This window comes from Phaethon lepturus, unplaced genomic scaffold (assembly GCF_000687285.1).
Source record: "Phaethon lepturus isolate BGI_N335 unplaced genomic scaffold, ASM68728v1 scaffold2410, whole genome shotgun sequence".
NCBI lineage: Eukaryota > Metazoa > Chordata > Aves > Phaethontiformes > Phaethontidae > Phaethon > Phaethon lepturus.
In genome coordinates, this window is record NW_010509625.1 from 93,784 (window position 1) to 114,277 (window position 20,494).

The 20,494-nt window shown below is 39.4% G+C and overlaps 1 protein-coding gene across 1 annotated transcript; it reads right to left on the reverse strand.

Annotated features, from left to right (window-relative positions):
• Positions 1 to 3,185: 3,185 nt before the first annotated feature.
• Positions 3,186 to 19,993, reverse strand: NT5DC3 (5'-nucleotidase domain containing 3). The gene is made up of 13 exons (XM_010290600.1): positions 19,814 to 19,993; positions 16,162 to 16,236; positions 15,593 to 15,648; positions 11,807 to 11,897; positions 9,976 to 10,113; positions 8,426 to 8,486; positions 8,094 to 8,196; positions 7,851 to 7,952; positions 6,761 to 6,842; positions 6,326 to 6,412; positions 4,986 to 5,126; positions 4,550 to 4,614; positions 3,186 to 3,447 (listed from the first exon to the last, which is right to left on the reverse strand). Exons 1-13 carry the CDS (start codon positions 19,979 to 19,981, stop codon positions 3,186 to 3,188), a joined length of 1,431 nt encoding a protein of 476 aa, XP_010288902.1. The 5' UTR covers positions 19,982 to 19,993.
• Between the last annotated feature and the right edge of the window lie 501 nt (positions 19,994 to 20,494).

Sequence of the window (20,494 nt, forward strand, 5' to 3'; positions counted from 1 at the left end):
AGAACAAGGTACTGCAGGCAAATTCAGGGTTGTTGATGCAGCAGTCGGTCACAACCGAGGGAATCTAATGTGTAAATATGCCTGGATGAGACACAGGCTAAAGTAATTTCCCTAACTCCTTCCCTTGCTCCTCTAGACATGCCTGCTTGCTTTTACCTATAAGATATTAAAAAATTTAGAACACACACTTAAACACACACACAGAGTTTTGCAATTAATACAACTCACCTTCTTTCCTTCTCCCCAGTCACCCAAAATATTAAGGCTCATAGGGACCAGAGATAAAGTCCAAGCATTTATTTTTTGTAATAATGAAGTATTTTTGTCACAAAAAAAGTTCCACAGTTCATTAAACTCTTCTTTTAGTGACATACTATTCTCTTCCGTGTTTTTGATAGAACAGAATGAAAATTTCTTTTTGCTTTGGTGTTCAAAGTAACTATACTCCCAAAATTAATATAATGAGACGCTGCCCTTTAAACATGCTCAAAAATCTCTTTGAAGTCAGTAACATAACAAGGTTAAAATAAGTAATGCAGAGCGTGCCAGGGTGAAATCATTACAAAAATAGAAGGCATTTTTAAAAGTTAAGGAAGAGCATTCTAGCACTGAAAAATAAATAGTACACTTTAAAATTCTCACTTAAATTCATATCATATAGTTGGGTTGTTTTAAAGGAGCATAACACTCCCATGTATTTTTTTGTCATGCAATTTAATGTTGTTTATTTCAACAAGTCATGCAACATAAACAAGATTTTACTTCAGCTGGGTGTTGTAACATAGCTTTGTACAGAAGTTTGATTTGTAAGTTAACAGAAAGGAAGGGGGAGAGGAAGAAGTCATCTTGAAACAAAATGTGTATTCCGTGGATAACATCATCCAACCCAATTAAACTGTTCCTGCTTAACACAGGAAAATCAGGCAAACAAGCTGACTCCTAGCGAGCTTTAAAAAAAGAAATATCACAGAGCTATAACCAACAAAACATTAACAAATTCAATAATGCAGAACTGAGTAACACAATATTCTTATTTGCTGGTAGTAAGATGGAGAATGTACAGTGGTTTGGGGTTTTGGGTTTTTTTTTAAACAGTGCATTGAAATCTCTGGAGCATGAGAGGTGCTACACACGTGTAACACCAAGTTCAGTTCCAGCTGAGCATTGGGATAAAGAACTGAAGGCAAATCGGGGACATTTCCATCCCCACATTTCATTATCAAGTTGTGTTAAATATTTCTTGCACAGCCCCACCAACAAGTGTCCCCCTGATAAAGCCAAAGTAACTTCCTGCAAAACATTATCTTCTTCTTCCAGCAAAACAGCAGGACTGTCAGATGATTTTACTCATTTCAAGTATATTCATCTGTTTAAATAGACACACACACTTCAGAGTGTTGCACGTCAAGTTTGAAACAGGAGCACAAGACGACCATGAACATAAAATCTATAACCACCTCTGAGGACTTCAGACTGTTTTCAGGCATACAGGAAAACTAGTTATGAAATTGTGCAGGCTAGATTAGAATACATTCTTTGCAAACATGTTTTTAAAAGTATGAAAGATACTGCATATGAAATTCGGTATAGGTACTTGCACATAACACAGGTTAAAAAAAAAAACAAACAAGAAAACTTTTGGTCACCAAAAGTTTGTTTACCTGACAATCATGGTAGGAAGCAAATGATACCCCAAAATGAAGTGAAGAATATCAAATGCTATATATTTTGTTAATTATATGCTTTTAAAAACAGACCCCTTAATAACTAAAATTTGAAAATTATTAATCATATTATGCCTTCTAAAATGGCTGGGGTGGGAAGCACCAGTTAAAAAAAAGTTTCCTTTGGATGCAGAGAAAGGAAAGCATCCTTATTTAAAAACAACTATACAGCAGTTCTATAAAGTGCCTGTTTGAGGAAATACATCAACAGACGTTTTCCTTGTGCAAAATAGACATTTTTCAGCTCAAATCTTTGGAACATATATGCTACCCGGAGTCTGGGTTCATGCATTACCTGTAATTTCAATACTTCAGTATAACTTCTAATCTGCACTGCCAAACTTATTTTGATTGATGCAAACTGTCTACCACCCCCAGTTTAGCTTTGAGGGCTTGAGCTAAAAAAAAAAGCATCATCAGAAAACTCTGGGTTGTGTTTTCTCATTTCTTAACTTTTCTTTCAATTCATTTGCCCATTGTGCGTGTTTACTTTTGACTGCAAAAGTCCGTTACTGAAGGCTATATGAAATACATTCACTCCTAGGGAACAGCAAAACCACATTGCACACCACTGTAAGACACTTAAAATTTTTAAAAGCAGCATTTAAGATCAATCTAAAGCCTGGCAGAGACTGGTCTCCACTTTGAAATGCAAAATGCAAGACCTCGCGAAATGGCTTTATTATCGGAGAGTGGATATTTAAAGCGTTTTGAAACTCAGAAAGAAAGGTGCCTTAAAGGTAACAAAGGGAGCTGAAGCAGCCCAGGTTACTGCCACTTTCAGTTTTAGGCTCGGGTCCACCTTCAGCCAAGCACAGACGTTACCAGAACAGAAACTGCAGAGACAGGAGGTAAAGCCTGAGCCCGCGGTGGTCGTGGTCGCCGCGGCGCGGAGCCACGCCGGCGCTACGCAGCGCTTAGTGCAGTTACAGGTAAGGCTCCGGCTCTGGCAGCAAGGGAGGTTAAAACGCATACATCATCCCTCTCAGTCTCACCGTAAACTGGCTACGAAGTGTCTATCACTGAACTGCCAATACTGGATTTAAGCTTTTCAGTGCCAAGATCCACCGTTACAGGCTCCAGCTGGAGTTCTGATCAGGGCCCGAACAGAGAGTATAGGTATTTCTTTGTAAACCACAAGGCTGCAGACCAAAGTTTCCAATCAACAAACAAACAAAAACAATCACCTCAGAACACCAACAGTCCTTCTCCTCAAGTTTGATCTTCCTCACAGCCCACTACTATTTTGGCAGTCCATCATCTCTTCCATGTGTAAAGAGGAGTTTTCACATTTCCGAGCAGGAGTGGAGAAAATGTGTACAATGTTTATGAGAACAAGTATGAATTACACCTAAATCAAGATAACAGATTTTAAGTGACTTAAATAAAATACACGTACATTCAAAAAAAAAAAAAAAAAAAGGATATATTTGCCCATTTTAGAGAGAAGCAGCCAAGTACTTATTTGATCTGAACTGTGTCTTGTAGGAAAGGTATTCTGAATGTACCAGTGCACAGCTGGTCCGACCAGCCAGGAAGTTCATGCTGCAAAGGAGTCCTCCTTGGATAAAACGTGTAATCAGGCTCATAGTTCAAGAGACAACTCAGTGATGCCATATAGATATCTGCAAATCTAGAGAGACGTCTTAGGAAATAAGTTGGATTCTCATCAGTTCTGAATAAACTTCCAAACTGTGCGTTGAAGAAATTCCTGTTCATCTCCCTGTCCCCCCCGAAAAAAAAAAAAAAAAGAGAATGAAGTGAAAATACCCACACACATCTCTCTACAGCTAGCACCCAGAACCTGAAGCAAGCAGTTCCTATAATCTGTTCTATGCATTATTCTCTTGCCATTGCACTTCAAACCACTTAAATGCACCACATAATAAATTTTTGCACCTCTTGCACATACATAGCCCAGATCTAGAAATCACAGTAGTGAACAGAAGAGCTTCACACTAAAACCAGTGACAAGTTGCTTCTTTCTTCAGAACCATGATATCTCAAGCTGTCCTTTCTAGACATTGTGAAAGAAGACTTTTGCCTTCATCTAAATCTTAACGCTTGTCCCAAAGATAAAAGACTTTCTAAAAAAATGCAAAGATCTGGCTTAATGTACACAAAAAGCTTAAACACATCTTAGAATTATCTTCTGTTATTAGTCACTGCCAATTATCAGTCCCATTTTGTTTACTTCCACACTTGTGGGGAAGGCTGCTGGTGGTACAGGTGCTGGCCTGGCCAACTGTGCACTTCACACACCCCGCATTTAGGGATTGCTCCTTCATAATAGTAGATTTTTAGGAGTTTTAGCACTGTTATCTATCTCTGTGATGAGTCCACTGCTAAATCCAGTCTAGTGCAGAGCCCAGTTTCTGCATATTCTAAGATGTGTTGTATGTAATCTGAAGAAACCATCTAAAAAAACCTGAAGAAGTGACCTAAGTCTTGATACAGAACACATTTTTAAATCGTGCAGAAGCTAAGCTGCATGATCAGTAGCAATGGTGACAGCTGAACACAGAGGGACAGAAGAACTAAGATGAGAAGAAAAAGTATTTGATCTGATGTTACCTTTTCATGCAGAAAACTAACATCTGTTCCAAAGAAGGGGAACGGGGAAAAGGGGTTCATATGTGCAAAGGGTCAGAGGGGGAGAAGAGCTGCACAGGTCAAATATGCGGATAATTTTAGAAGGTCTGTAACTACCAGGGAATATAAATCAGGGATGGATAGAAATTCTGAAGAAACCTGTGGAAGATATCACATAGAACACTTGGCTACCATGAAGCATATTGCAAATTCTTCATCTCCCGACGTCTTACCTCATCTCCTTTCTTTCCTTCTTCCATTCTTCTAAAATCATTTGTGAATCAGGATCACGGTGAACCTGGAATGTAAAGTATGGATGACAGGTAACTAAGGATGCCCTCATAAATGAGCCTTTCCATTAATAAACCCTTATCAGCTAACAGGACAAGAGCAATGCTTCAGAGACCAGTATACAGAAGTTACCCACAGGCATTTTAAACAACTGAAAACAGGAACCAATCCAGCCTGACAAGTGGAGAAAGGGAACAAGAACAAGATTTTGGTAAAACTCTTATTAACTAGCCACACAGATAATTGCATTTCTTTCTCTCCAGTCAAACTGGTGAACTTTAATGAGACAAAGCACTTGCGACGTCAATGTCCAGCATTTAGAAACTTGGCTGGATCCCTTCTGCTATATAGAGACAATTACACACGCACGGAACAAACCTGCATGTGTTCCAGTAATCCTGTCAAGGTTTGCAGCCAGGTCATGGTTTGAATGTATTTCTCTGTGTTCATGATTTTAATCTCTGATCGTAACTCTGGAATAATTGCACCAGTGCGCCAGCCATGCTTCAGGGTCAAATCCTATTTACCAAGAAGAATTACAAAATACAAGTATTAAGTCTTAGAAAGAACTACTTAAAAGAACTGAAGAATTTGACCATTGTTTATCCCAAAGGGGCACTAATTTAATTGCTTCTGAAGTATAAGCAGAAATATTTAACAGTGGGACTTAACCGTGCCAACGGGCAATAGAATTCCATTTCAGGGTAAGCTTCAAAACCCACATTTTTAAAGAGAGAGATAAAGAACACATAAGCACTTGCATTAGTTGCAAAACTAATTCACTAGGTTTAAAACAAAGAGTAGGAAATTCCTCTTGTGGACGAGTCCTCTGCTGCTTTCAGAAGTATCTGGGGGAAACCACGTGCTGGGTTTGTGGTATTTACCCATACATTCAGCTGACAAAAGGGCCCTATCAGCGCCCCAGCTACTCAAGCTCCTCCTGACAAGCACAGGAGGAGGCAGCTGCCACCTGTGTTCTTTCCTCCATTGCGCCAAAGAACTGAGCTGCCCCGTCCTTCCTTCGGCCCTCAGCCTTCTGAAGCACACAAATTCACTCTTCTTCTTCTTAAAAGCAGATTGGGGCAAAAATGTTAACATCTGCTGCTGCTGAAACACGCTACCACAGCTTGGCAACAGAAAGTCATATCCAGGCATTCGTACGCAATCAATTACAAAAGAGCGTTAAGTGGTAGTGACTTCAAGTAACAGTCAACAGTACATTTCTTTGTAAGGTAGTAAGAAAACGCCTGGACAGTGGGCCTACAGACGAGAGCAAGTTCTCAGGAAGAAAGGAAGTTTACCATTAGTGACAGGCAGATTGCCTCCTGCATTCAAAACTGAAGTTCATTCAGCTCTTACTACACTTGGTAGTAAATGTCATCCAGATCAGCCACATCCTGTACGTGTGGATCTCTGCTTACTCTCCATTACATCTGACACAATCAGAATCTGGATCAGGAATACAAACTCACACACTCCTGAGCGCAGCTGGTAAACAAGTTAAATGCTACAAGTCAGGTGGAAAACATGGTCGGCCTTTTACGGCACCAATTTTCTTCACTGCAAGAAAAGCAATATGGCTTAACTACCAACTCAAATTTTCTTGTATTTAGAAATCTCAAATGCAAGCATGTTATGTTGAATAACTGGGGAGGAAGAGAAGAAAATTAACAAAAAGCCTCATCTTTTACCCTGTTTAGTGAAAGTAAACTACTTACTGCCAAGTCACTGTAAATGTGATCACCAAAGTAGAGAACCTTAGAGCCCCTCCAGCCAGTAAGCTTCAGAAATTCGTACAAGTTACCCTGCAGAAACAATGACACGTACATCGTAGCGGCATGAAACTTGCGCCTTCACAGGCATGAAAAAAGGAATTTAGTACACCCCTAAAAACACGTTCGTATCAAGAACCTTGTCCTTAGTTTATGTATTATGAATCTCAAATTTTACAGGCAATTTCAGTAATACTATCACTTCAAGAGACAAGTAAACTGCAGACATACAATACCAACAATGAATTCGTACCACCATCATTAAAACAAGTCTTAAAAAAACATATCTACCTTTTAGAAGCCCTTATGATGTCTAAAGAAGCCTGGGATTCTAGGAAATAGATACTAATTCTGAACTGGAAGAGTTTATTGAAAGCATACCTGTTTGTAAATCTGACCTTTCTGCAGCTTGTGAATTTTGTCCCAAAGCAACACTCCCCTTTCATTCACCTTCCGAAATGGTCTAGAATTGAATTATATACAATTGTTACATTGCTGTAGAAATTGTGTCACTTTTTAGGAGGAGATTACAATTTTAAAGATTAAAAATATTTGTCTTTCAAAAGAAAAACACACTCTCTAGCATCTGAACATTCTGTAATAGATAGAAAAAGCAAAGCTCCAAAGCTTCAGCTTTAGCCAGTGAAATGCAATGGATCATTCCAGTATACCCACGATGTTTACAATGGGCATTGAGAATAACTGTTGAGAACTAAGGCAGGGATCCCAGACAGAGGGGAAGAAACGGTGTGAATTGTCTGCCATTAAGGAGGAGAGAAGAGAACACAAAAGAAGTGAAGACGAGTAAAAATCTTGCCCAATACCTCATTTTGTATAACTGAGCAACTGAAGAAAAAGAAGGCACAGGACTGTGGACAACACGTACAGCAAAATCCTTTTTAAAACTAAATGAAAAAAAAGGGAAAAAAAAAATCCCACCTCCCTCTATCTCACTTTCAAATCATAAGTACACATAAGGGCATAGGTCTTTTTCAAGTGTAAAAGTAGTGCGTATGCATTACAGATGTGTTTGTTTAATTGAACAACTAGTCCAAATACTCCAGTCTGTCAGCCAGTCTGCCCTTTAGATATCACATGTGACTGAAAAAAACCCAGAAGCAATGAAAGACGTTTCCAAATCAGGGACTGATTCTGAAAAGCACTAAAATTTCTCAGGTTTATTAAGAAAGGAACACACTTCACCAACTTACAACTAAGATGTTAAAAACAGCTTCTGTGACCCTAACTCAGTGCAGTAGACCTGAAACCACTGGAACCTTCTTAGGTAAGAAATGGTAAATATTTGGACTTCAGAGTTGGGCATTGCTGCATTCTGTAACGACCTTAAACAGGATTTCATCAAATACAATTTCATTTTACATTGCATCCAAATTAAAATATTTCATAACACGCTCTATGGCCTTGTATGGAATAAGCTGCTTGAATCATTCTTTACTGATTAAATACCCACCTTCGCTTATCATTGAAAAAGTTTGGCTTATCAGCCTGTACAATAACCACATCAAAGAGGTCCCTCCAGTCCTTGCCAACTATGAACTTCATGCCTTTGTCCCTAAAAAGGACAGCGGGATATTAACAGTGAAGCGTAACAGAAGTGCAGTTATTTGTCCAATATAATGAATTACATTCGAGAACCCCATCCTCCCCACCCTTTGAAAATGTATAGTTGAACAGTAAACAACTGTTCACTTACACAAAGCTGCTGGGACTGTTTGTGATGAGAAACATCTTCTTGCCATGATCAGCCAGCTTTGCTAGCACCGCACGAGTTTGTTCGGCGTAGCAGATGTATTTCTCTGTGAGGATTGGGGAAAACACAGTATTAATTGAAAAAGCTTTTCACAAGAATTTTCTCTGCATTCAACCAAACGTTCAGAACACGACGTTATACTTAAAGGCACCTCAGACAAGTGGAAATAACTCTTTCAAGCTTTAAAATTTCGACTTTGTAATCTTAAATAAGGAATCCAGAAAGATCACCTTTCAGTGAAAAAAGCTTCGACAGATGATCTCATTAGTACTTACCAATATCTGCTTCAATTGCTCTGTACATTATTCCTTTGATGTGGACATCCCTGATTGAATCCTGTCAGGAAAGCAAGAGAGCACTAAACTGAAAAATCTTTTAAGCTACAAAAACCCTGCTCACTGCATAGCAGTAGTAATTTGTTTTTAAAACAATTCCTTTCTCTGAATTACACTTTCAACTTCACAGAAATGCCACGTGATGTTCATTATGTTAGACAAAGAGTAAACCTATCCTACAGGAAACTAACTTCATACTTTTGGGAAGTACAACACTACGTAGCACACGGGCTCTTTTATGTAACAACTGTGAAAGGGTGCTCAGAGGGGTGAAGTGGGGTGAAAGGCCTCCGCAGAAGCAGAGTAATCACAGATTTCTAATGACCTTTGGAGCAGAACACATTCCTTTCCTCTTGGGGGGGGAACCTTTAAGTCAGATAGATTTTAGACTATGATCAGACCCAAATCCCCTGGCTATTTAAAAAAGAAATTTACAGCAGATGAAAGAAGCTGAATGCTTAAGCAAAGTACCCGTAAGGAGCTCTGAGGGCATTCAGCCGCTCTCCTGAGCCAGCTCTGCACCAGACCGCTTTGTTTAGGACAGTGCTACTGCCATTTTGGTACTTACCTGGGGTATGTCCTAAAAATCCTCAAAAAATGCCACTATAAGACTTCCAAAATGTTGGTAATGCTGAGCAGTACAAAAGTTTCTACAAACACTTCAGCAGAAGAAACGATGAGAACTAGCCTTCTGGCTCTAAGTAACCAGAGGCAGAAGGGAAAATTACTCTTGAGTTCAAAAGTTTCTTAAAGCCTATCTGATCTACTTGGGAAAGTGAGAAATTCAACATTCAGGTGCATTGGATATGCTCAACAACTACAGAAGTTTAATACACATCAACAAGGGGCCAGGAAAAGGTTTTGGATAGAGAACTTGTGCAGACAACTACCATCAACTTGAGCACGGCCTCTTCTGTTCTTAAATAACCATGACATAAAACTGCCTCTTCTGCAGGATACATCCTGAGGAATCAAGAAGGTCAAATTACTCTAGCCATTATTATTAGATTGTTTTGGAGGCAGAAGAGAGGAAAACAGGCAAAATAGATATGCCAAAAGCAAGAGACAGCAAATGATCATATACCAGCGAAGACACAGAGGTAGTAAAACTGAAAGCTCCAAACTGGAATCCCCTATAGCCTCTTACAGTTCCTGCTAGTGAGAAAAGTATAGCTTTAATAACAACCCAAAGAAGCTTTATCAATGTACAAGAGCTTCTTCACTTTCCCCCGATCTACCCCTCAAACCCACAGAAAGCAACAGACGTAGAATGTCAAATTTAAAACAAAATTTCAAATTATTCTGTTTCTTTTTCAAGGTCTACCTTCATTTTACTTATGTTTTTATGGTTGTATAGCAATAATTACTCTGTGCAAAACCTAAAGTTGAGGTACTTCACTGGAGCTGACACAACAGATTGTAGTTTCCTGAAGCACTCACAGAGAAGATGCACAAATGTAGTGGTTTACCTAAATCTTCAAAGCTAGTACCTTGACATCTTTATACAGATGAACAGGCTCATAATCGATGTTGTTTTTCAGAAAATATTCATTCACACAGGAAAGAAGTGTCATTTCTGGCAAGGAAAATATATCCATGAATTGCTTCATTGTATTTCCTTGTGAGCTCTACAGGGGTGGGAAGGAAAAAGAAGAAAAAAGGTCAGGCATTTCTCAGATAAGAACATTTTCATTCATTCAGTATAAAAACTTCAGCTTAGTTGCAGGTATTCAGCTTTTGCCATCACTGTTCACACTGCTTTAGATTCTTTCTGAACCAACAGACTTTCAATAAAATAACTCCAACAAAAGTGGTGGCTTTATTTTAAAGATTAATCATGACTTATTATCCTTAAGAACATTATTTTAATTCATAAACATTTAAAAGGCAGCGCTCAGCTAGAAGTCAAGAGAAGGACTTAGAGGCCTTGACTGGAAGTCTGCACTTCTATAAATAAGCGGCACTGGGTATTGTGATGGGGAGGCGGCGGTTTTGGTTGCTGTTTCTTTTTTTGTAACTGGAATACTGATTTGGACTGCAAAACAATTTACCTCCTTGAAAAGAGAGAGTAAAAAGTTGCAAGAATCTACAGTAACTCGTGCAGGAGCAGAGGAATACTAGTCTGCAAAAGCTGTAACTATAGTTAAGTTTCAGAAAAGTACAGAATCTTACTACACAAGAGCAAATACAAATCAAATACTTCTCAAAAAGAAGAGGGGTAAAGCAACCAGACATCTTTGCTCAAGACAGAACAGTGGTCAAGATCACAGAAGCATGGAATGGTCAAGGTTGCAAGGGACCTCTGGAGGTCCGTCTTGTCCAAGCCCCCCTGCTCAAGCATGGTCACCTACAGCCAGCTGCCCAGGACACTGTCCAGATGGCTTCCGAATACCTCCAAGGATGGAGACTCCGGAACTTCCCCCGGCAGCAACCTGTTCCAGTGCTCAGTCACCCTCACAGTAAAGGAAGTGTTTCCTGATGTTCAGAGGAAACCTCCTCTGTTTCAGTTTGCGCCCACAGCCTCTTGTCCTGTCACTGTCCTTTCCAAGATCAAAGAAGGCATAGACCTGCAGAGACCAAGGCATCCCACAGGGAGTGCCAGGGTGATAACCAGAACTGCTGCAGAGACCAGATTTGGGAATTCTGAGTTGAGCTCCTTTAAAATAAGAACAAGTGCGAGAACAACAAAAGGCTCCACAGCACAAAGAAGGGCATTTCATGTCAGCATGGAATTAACATCCATAAGTAAAAGGGGTAAAATAAACTTGTTTTTTACTAAAAAGACAGCACCGTTCTTGGTTTGGGAAAGATGGAGGAACCTACCAGAAAGATCAACTTTCCCCACAAAGGCAAATCCTAAACTTAAAAGCTTTATCTTTTATCATTCATCTTTTGTCAAATCCTGTTACTGTCACCCTGCCAGCTTGTATGCAAAAGGCACCTCCATACGTTTACTTGCTGCTACATCAGCTAAGCCATTAGACCACCGGGAAGAAGTACATAGCTGGGGTAAGGCACCAGATATGGTTCATTTCCCAGCCTTTATCAGATTTGCTGTGCAACACTGAGCAAGTCACTTGATTTTTCTATGTTCCCCTTCTCTGTCTGTATGACTGGGCAAGGGAACAGTGAAAGAAGTGGGAGTAAGTGGGCAGAAGAAAAGATATTTGTCACTTTTGAGGGCAAACCACATCTAGCACTGTAAGTCAATCACGTATTGAGAAAACACAACTGCTGGTAAGAACAAGAACAAAATGCAAACACCACTACCTCCTACCAAAAAGAAAAAAAATATTTTTAAAGAGCAGTTTGTGGTTTTACCTTTCCATAAAAGTCACTCATTTGTTCTAGAGGGACATGGGAACCATCATACATTGCAATGACTTCTTCATCTGGGACAACACTGAGGCCTCTGGAAAACAACATTAGCTTTAGTTCAAAAGGCAGATTAAAATTTTCAAGTAATTACCGAACAGAAGCCTGACAGATTGATACTTAGATCTGGAGCTTATTAAAATACTAATAATGTCATAGGAACACTTTAGTCTGTAAGTTAAAACAGCATCTTTCCTTACAGAACAAGTAACTTTTTAACAGGCTGACGCACATGGAACACATTCCAATTTTAAGTCCTTTTTACTTTCTTACGGGAAAAGAGCTAATTAGTCTCCATTGAAACTATGCCTGAAGGGTTTGTAAGAAGTACCAGTTTCTTAACACAAAGTAATTCCTCACTCTGCCTTTGTTTCATACAGCACTGATGATGCGATAGTGTTTAAACCAGATTATTCTGCAGCATGACCTTGAAGATTCAAGGCAAAGAAACACACGCACAACCTTTAACTAAGTAAGAATTTATTTTAAACTGTTTCAACAGTTCCGTTTCCCCAAATTTAAGATTACTTGAAGGATTGTTGGCAGGTAATTAAAATATTAAAGTACAACAACAAACGAGGAAGAAGTAGACACCATCTCTCCCCATAGTTTCTTTTTTGTTTTGGTTTGGTTTTGAATATTTACGGTATTAAGCATCTTGCACTAATGCATCTAAAACACTGCAGGCATGCAAACATCCTCACCAGAGGACACAGAAGTGTTGAGGCTTTGCTTAAATTAAAGAACACAAATGAAAACCAGATTATCTGGTCCCTTTTTTCCAAGCCTGTCTACGGTGTTTTGCAGCCTTGTAACACAGTCAGTTGTTTCAAGTTATATTGTATATATTCAGTTATTCCCTTTCTTGGTCTTACCCAGAAGTGTTGTGGGCCATTAAAAAAAACTTTAATTAATTAATAAGCCTAGTACTTTCAGGGTTTAGCATCCACACCAGCTCTGCAGTGGAAGGGCACAATACATGAACTTCCTCAGGGCTGCTGTGGTAGCAGAGTCCCACGTTAACTAGCTCCTTTACTGCACTTCTCAATGCTACATCGACTTGTACATAGTTCTCTGCTCCAGCATTCAAGTCAGTATTGTGCACAAACAGGGCAGATAATAATTTGGTTTTGTAACATAACAGAGTTCAGCGTCACCCACTCCACAGGAGTAAACACAAAGAAACGCAACCAAAATGCTAAACAAATACCAAGTAATACGATCAGAATTGAGAAGGACTGACTCATCTTCTAGTCTGCAGACAGCTATGCCGAGTGGTATTTGAATACTGCTAAAGAAAGCGCTTGTGGATGAGGAGCTACTTAAGCACAAATCAAGAGAGGACAACAGACATACATGAAATCCACAGAGGAGATGACTGTGTAGGCAAAGCTATAGATTAGTTTTACCAGAAGATCCATAGCCTTGACGAAGTTCACAGTCCAGCTGTGTAATGACAAAGTTTATTTTATTCCACTGGGAGCAGGGACAGACGGCATTAAAAGCATCACAGTTCACCTACAGCACTGCTGCCACTGCTGCCTTCGGAGACCTGCATTCTTAGAGGGATATCAGAATCGCTTACACCTCTCTGTGAAAATGAGGCCGTACGCTTGGGCAAGCCCTGCTACCTATATAACTAGTGGTATAACTGACCTACACACGAACAGAACACACGGAAGGTTAAAACTAAGCTACAGATATGCAGCAACTGACAGCAAAGCTCAGCATTGGTACAGAAGAGAAAGGTAATCTTATTTTAAACAAAAGTAAAAGAAAGTATTGAGTGAAACGGTAGCTTTCACTCTCTCCCTCACACACACTCACAAGTACCAAGATGTGTGGCCTAGCAGTCTGTCCAGAATTACTCTGGGTGACACAGAGAACAAGGGACACCAGCTCTTCAACAAACCTCAACACCTCTCTAGCGTTGTCTTCACCAGTCGTCATGTTCTGGCTTTGGATGTGCCTTTTGTACTAGGAGTTGACAGCAGCTGTGATCTTCTGCCTCTTCATTCTGTCCCGCTCTGAGTCGTAAGTAGCACTGCTGATGGACTCACCACCATTCATCTTCTCATCTAGGTCACTATACAGTTCCAGTCATACCACTGTTCCTCCTGACATCACCTCTCAAAGCCTCTTTTTTGCTCCCCCCATCCCCACATGGGTGTTTGGAGAAACAGCATGCAGATGTGACGATACCTTGATCACCAACTGATCCAGGCACCACCAACACATGCCATCCTTTTGTCCCTTCTATCAGCATTTCTTCCGCTGCTCTCACACACACCCGTTCCCATTCATATCAATCTTAGTACATTCATATCAATCTTAGTACTTCTACTACATACTTCTACAGATAAATGTAGCTTTGATTATTTCACCTACCCTAGCCTTTAATCCAGCAAACTAGCATTTTTCACAGTGAAAAATGTAAAAAAATGTGACAGCCTTTTTAAATGAATCTTACAATCAGCGACCTTCACACCGAGTTCTCTGGCTCCCTCCTAGCCCTGCATAAACGATTCCTTCAAAAACCACAGGAACAGGTTTTGTCAGTTGAAACACACAGCAATTATTCTACATCAGCGTGTATAAAACACACAAATAAATCGTATAACGTTTCAGTCAGACTCTGATTGTACATACAGAACACATTGTTTTGGCAGCTTTAGATAGCTACTATGTTGACAGTATGAGCCTAAAGCTGGACCATGGCATCTTGTTTCCTCTTTCATTTTCCTTCCATTCCTCTCCCCTCTCCCAAAGGGCATCTGAGACTAAGTCATAAAAGAACAGGATCAATGACTTCAGCCGAATCATCTACCTATCTGCCCGACTGGCAAACAAAAAGTAATGAGCACATTATCATCATTTCATACTACCATATAGTAGTATGAAATCTACTATAAGTAGTATGAAAATCCCCAATAGCAAATCACTTCAGGGTTGCATTATCTTTTGGCTCCAAAACAAAACTTCTTCTCCAATGACATTAAGAAAGGTGCTGAGGCTTCCTGTTTAATTTAAAACCTGGTACCAAGTGCGGTGCTCCTGTCAGTCAAACGCGTACTGCTTCATTACAGCAAACTGAGCCACACCAAAACCCCTCCTGTCAAAGATCACACACAGCATGTCTGTATCGGGTAACAAAGCACAGCACAGAGACTGCCAATTCTACACCAGTTCAGTAAACTCAAGAAGTGTCAGGCTGTGCGCACACAAAGCAGTTGCGCTCCGTTCTGCGAGTATGATGTGGCCGATGTGTCCAAACTTAAAAGCTCTGTGCAAACACGGCAAGACCTCTCAAGTGTCTCTACAACCACACCAGAGTCATGCAAACAGGCACTCTGTGACAACTATTTACATAGAAAGCAACAGCGGAGAAGTCATCAGCGTGTTTTTAGATGTCTTTCAGCACAATTTAACAGCCGGAAACAAAGTGAGTCAGCACTATGTGACCAGCCAGCTTGCCAACTTCCCCAGCTCTGAACTGGGGAGGCAGCTGTACTGTATCAGTCAGTAAAGGTGTATGCGTGGCTGTGTGTGCACACAGTGGTGCAAAGAAACCCCCTTCCAGTAGGACTGCAATGTTCATTCATCTCTGTGCTTTTCAGGGCACTGCTCCTGATAGGAACCCAAGATATACACTAATAAATGCAACTAAGAGAGTCAAAAAAAAAAAAAAGTAAGTATATATTTTTATTACACCTAGGAAATAATTTTACCCACCTGTAAACTGTCCCCAGTTGAATATAGTGAAAAGCATCAATCTTCATTAATAATGCCTTGCAGGGGGAAAAAAAATTATCAGTTTTTATCACGTCAACTATTTGACATGAAACTATAAAAATCAAAGCAATTTAATCTATAACCTCTCTGTCTCAAGAATGCCTAAGCACCTTCACTTCAACTTCCTTCATAGTTTCCAAAATACTTTTATCAATGGCTCTTGCCTAGGGCTTTCCAAATCACCAAGGAAACATTGTCCAGTGACCTGAGCCAAGTCACGAAGAAGTAACTTTTCCGACTAGCAGATGCCTGCTTAGGTTTATTCTGTTGCACTTTAAGTTGTCTTCCTCCACCCACTATGAGAACGAACACTCAAACTTTTATTTTTTAAATAGTTCTTAAGTAGAAAACAAAGTAAAAATCAAGCTTGCTATGAAAGAGAAAAAGACGAAACAAATTCCTTACACATCAACACAGGGTGAAAAGTTGGAAGACTTAAAAGCCCTATTTATTTTCCTTGGCTAAGTTCTCAGCACTACATAACTCATCACAAAGTTATTTATACATACCCGGTGCACATCATAATGAAGTCCTCTGATAGCAAAATTTGGATCATAATCATATTTTCTTATTTCTGCAGGATACTAAGAAAGACAGCAATGATTTGATTTTAAATTCATAACAAAAACAAATAAAAAATTGTTTCTGCAGAATTTTAAAAGCCTATGTTTTCTATGCTTCTCATTTTCACTAGTCATTAAGAGGCTTTTTGATAGATTGGTGAGATTTGCAAGAACATATGTATGGTGCAAGACAAGTCAAACATTTGACCAAAATCCAAGGTCAATGTTTTAAATCTAAGTCAACTACAGCACTTAAAGTTGGACATCCAGGTACTCTGTAGTGATCACCTTTGAACATTAGCCTCTTGTTCAAAACCTTATTTTAATATATGCACCTTTGAAAACAAACTAAATTTCATTAACTTCCTAAAAATTAATAGCTGAGTTACCTTGCATTGTGAAGTCTCCCCATGAAACAGACTACACAAACACAGTTTCCAACTCAACCTGCTAGCTAGAAGCCCAAGAACATGGCTTAATTTACAGAGATACCTGAACTTCACTGCTCACTTCTATTGAAAGAAAAAGCAATACCACATCATCAACGTTAACGGGAGAAAAAAAAACTCTTTGGCATTTTCAAGAAATAAAAGCAGCACAGCTATCTGTTTTGACTCCCTCAGTGAGGATCATACTCCTGATCTTAGATTGTCACATTTGAAATGTAGACCCCAGAGGTGTGTAAAGATACACAGACGGGGAGGACGGAAGAATAGAATTCATAATGGCTAATGTCACCTGGGGAAGCCAGGGTCCCCTAACAGGGACCTTCCCCACGGTACAGTGCCTCACAAAGCTCAGACCCTGAAAGCAAATGGGGCATTAAACGCCACCAGGGTAAGTCACTGCAGTGACCCAACTAGGTTTACCCTGGACAGCATTTGTAACACCTCGTCGCTCAGAGATGCACTTGAATTGAATGTCTGTGTCATGCACTGTCTTCTCAGGTTCTTTATAGATAGCACAGGTAGCTCACACCACCTATTAGAGATAGGTGACGTTTTCTAACATTTTTCAGTACGAGCCCAATTTCAGTCGATTGTAAGTTTGTCCTGCTTTAAGCATAGGTTAGCCATGAAAAAAAAAACCCAAACAACATTACATGTGTGCCTTGGGCTAAGGGTTTTGTTCATTTGTTTTTAAAAGGTAAAATGCTTCAGTCATTTCTGACAAGGCCTGAGAAAACTATAATTTCTTTGGTTAACCAACTGAAAGGCAATCCTTCACTTCCCTCCCACAGGCTACAGCAGTCTTAGAACTTGACAAATGCATCTCAGGCATATCTTCCACCTTCTCTACAACAGTCTCCATACATATATGGCTAATCTATAAGCCTTTGTGGAAAAAAAAAGTAAATTATACAGCTTCAGCAGAGGCTCTAGCTAGTCTTACAAAAAAATAAATAAATCGCAATTTCTCCACAAAGATGTTATCTATGCTGAAGAGGACTTGCTCTGCAACTGCTGTAGACTGTGCTTGTATTGAGCACAGGCATCTACAATTAAAGTCCTTTCTCCTAACTTCTGAACTATTATCCCTACCACCATTTCCAGAAAACATGAGGGAAACTACTGATCTGAACGAAGAACAGCTTCAAAAGCCTACAGATGCATTGGGAAGATGTATAGGTTTGGCCAAGGAACACGGAGCAGAAAAGGAGACAAGGGAAAACATCAGGGTATGATATAGAATGTGATTAATTAGAACGTACAGTGTACTGCACATGCATCAAAGCAGCCACGTCAAGCATGAACAAGGCAATTTATTTCTGACTTTTTCAAATTTCTGCATGCTCAATTTTTCTTCTTTAATTTATTCTACAAGAAGGCTGCCTTTTTGCATGCATGGCAGTACATATGAGAAACAGATTGAGCCTATCTTGGCACACAAATCAAAGCTTCCTTACAAGCCAAACAAAATAACGATAAAAATTGCACTGTTTGCTTACCCCGCTCTTGGTAGGGATAGATCTATCTGGACTGAAACAGCAGTCCAGATAAGGTGGTACAAGGCCCGCACATTAGAAAGAAATAAACCCAAGAGCGAGAGTTTACATTCAACACCTGCTGCCACCTCCAAGATTAACATTAAATTGATGTTTATTCTCTTGGACACACTTCAAAATTCCTTGCTTCCTACACTGTATTTTGCAATTTCTGACGAGTTACTTTACACTGCCATGACCAAAATTGGCCATCTTTTAGGTTGACTATGACAGTCATAACGGGCAATAGTATCTACAAGCTTTTTCTAATGTTAAAGGCGAGAAAAACATTAGCAGTCCAAGCAGCTATTAATAAAACAATAGCATTAATAAAAACTGTTGTCCTCCAATAAATTCCAATAGGAGAGAATATATTTCAATAAGTTGTCTCAAAAAGTAATTACAGCTTTGCTTACTAGAACTCAAAGATATTTTAAATAAAGACAAACTGGAAAGTTATTACTGTCTGAATTCATTCGAATAGTAAAGACAGAGCACCATTTTAAATAGTGTCTACAAGAATTAATCTTGACTCCTATGGTACTGTTGATTTTTGCAAGAACCAGATAGCTTTAATAAAGTGTATTTACACATTCTACAGAAATTGCTACCAAGACATGCCAAAATCTTGGGCGGATCGAATTGTGTATGCTTGTAGCACCCACAGAGTTTTGTTTGCTCTTCCAGAGATATTTATAGATGTTTATATATAGCTCCTAACCTTTAGATTCAAATAGGAAAGTAGACTAACACCACCCATTCAGATTTAGGTTGTATACAACACACAAGCAGTTTTATTAATAAAGTTACTCTCTGGACTTTTTGTCTTTTATTTTCCTGCAAGTCCTACAGTTCAATAAACCTTGCCTCTTTCAGTCCATGTTTTCTTCTACCTTTTTCCCCACAATGCCTTCAGTTTCCCGAGTCACCCACCTCCCCCCCAGCTTTCTGGCACTCAGTAACTTCTCCCATCCCCAAACCACGCAATAACCAGCTCCAAGCTGCTCGGATGTCAACTGGTCCCCGATGCAAACACGCTGCTTGGTGAGGCAACAGCGGGGACAACGGAGCTGAACACTCACTTGGTTCTCTCTTGTCTCCAGCCTGTGATTAGCGTCACAGCAGGCGCTGCCCCTTCAGCTAACTCGGCTGAAGCGCCGGGCGCGTACAGAGCACCTCGCAAGCACACAGTGCGATCAAAGCCCTCGTAAGAAGTCAGGCTAAAAACATTCCATAAGGAAATTAATCACTGCACTCACAGCAATGCATGCAACGGTAACTTTTAAGCTTCTTATCTATTAACTGACAATTCTTATCCAATAAGTGGCTATCAGGAAAAAACAAAAAACCGCTCCACCACCACCACCACATTAAACAATAAACCAAATAAAACTCTGTTCCTAAACGTTTGTCAGACTGCGCTCTGCTCAAAACTGCAGCTGAGAAAAAACCTGGACTTCCATGGTTCATATTATAACACATTTTGTACAACAGTTACAAGGGAGCCAAGCTAGGACTGAGGCACAAAAAGATGAGTTATGACCCTCCCAGTTAGAAATTATTTGTTACACTCTTTATTCCGAAGTTTATTGTTATTCCATTAATTTTACTTACCCGATGCTCATTAATAAGAAGATCTCGAGCAGCATTGAAGATCAGCGTGTGCAAATGTTTGGAATAAAAGACCAATGTGTAGTCGTAATCAAAACCGTAAATTTCAATGTCTGACAGGCTCATTTCATTGTTTGAAAAAATAGCATCTGGATTCAGCATGTTACTCATAATTGAAGGAACCAGCTCTGGGAACCAGGGAGAGAAAAAAAAAAAAGTTACATCAGCCTTGTAGTTTTCTTTAAATGAATACATAGAAATCCATTAACAATTTCTAAATATAGATAAATGACGATGGAAACTATCAAACTAATTCACACTAATCAGCTAATCCTTAACAATATGATGCTATTGAAAATGTTGTCCCTAACTTGTCTTGGTGACCCGTAGTTTTTATTTGAAGCATACTTTTCTCTGTAAAGTTTGAGTAGAAGAGAAGATGCATTTCAGCATCTTGCTCAGAGAACCCCAGACTCAATACATGTAATTTTTTGCTAACTCCATTAACACATTTATTCCTGCTTTTGAAAATGAACTTTGGAGTTGAAGGGAATTATTATTATTATTATTATTATTATTATTATTATTATTATTATTACTACTACTACTATCATCATCATCTTGTCTTCTTCTCCCATTATTTGATCCAGCTTCTGCCCCAGAAGCAGAATTGACGACGTTTTA

Coding starts and splice junctions, on each gene's coding strand:
- NT5DC3 (XM_010290600.1), bottom strand. CDS start 19,981: ATGAGTAACATGCTGAATCCAGATGCTATTTTTTCAAACAATGAAATG. Junction 15,649..16,161: donor TTCATTATGATGTGCACCGG/GTATGTATAAAT, acceptor TCCCCCTGCAAG/GCATTATTAATGAAGATTGA. Junction 11,898..15,592: donor CAACTGGGGACAGTTTACAG/GTGGGTAAAATT, acceptor GTTGTTTTCCAG/AGGCCTCAGTGTTGTCCCAG.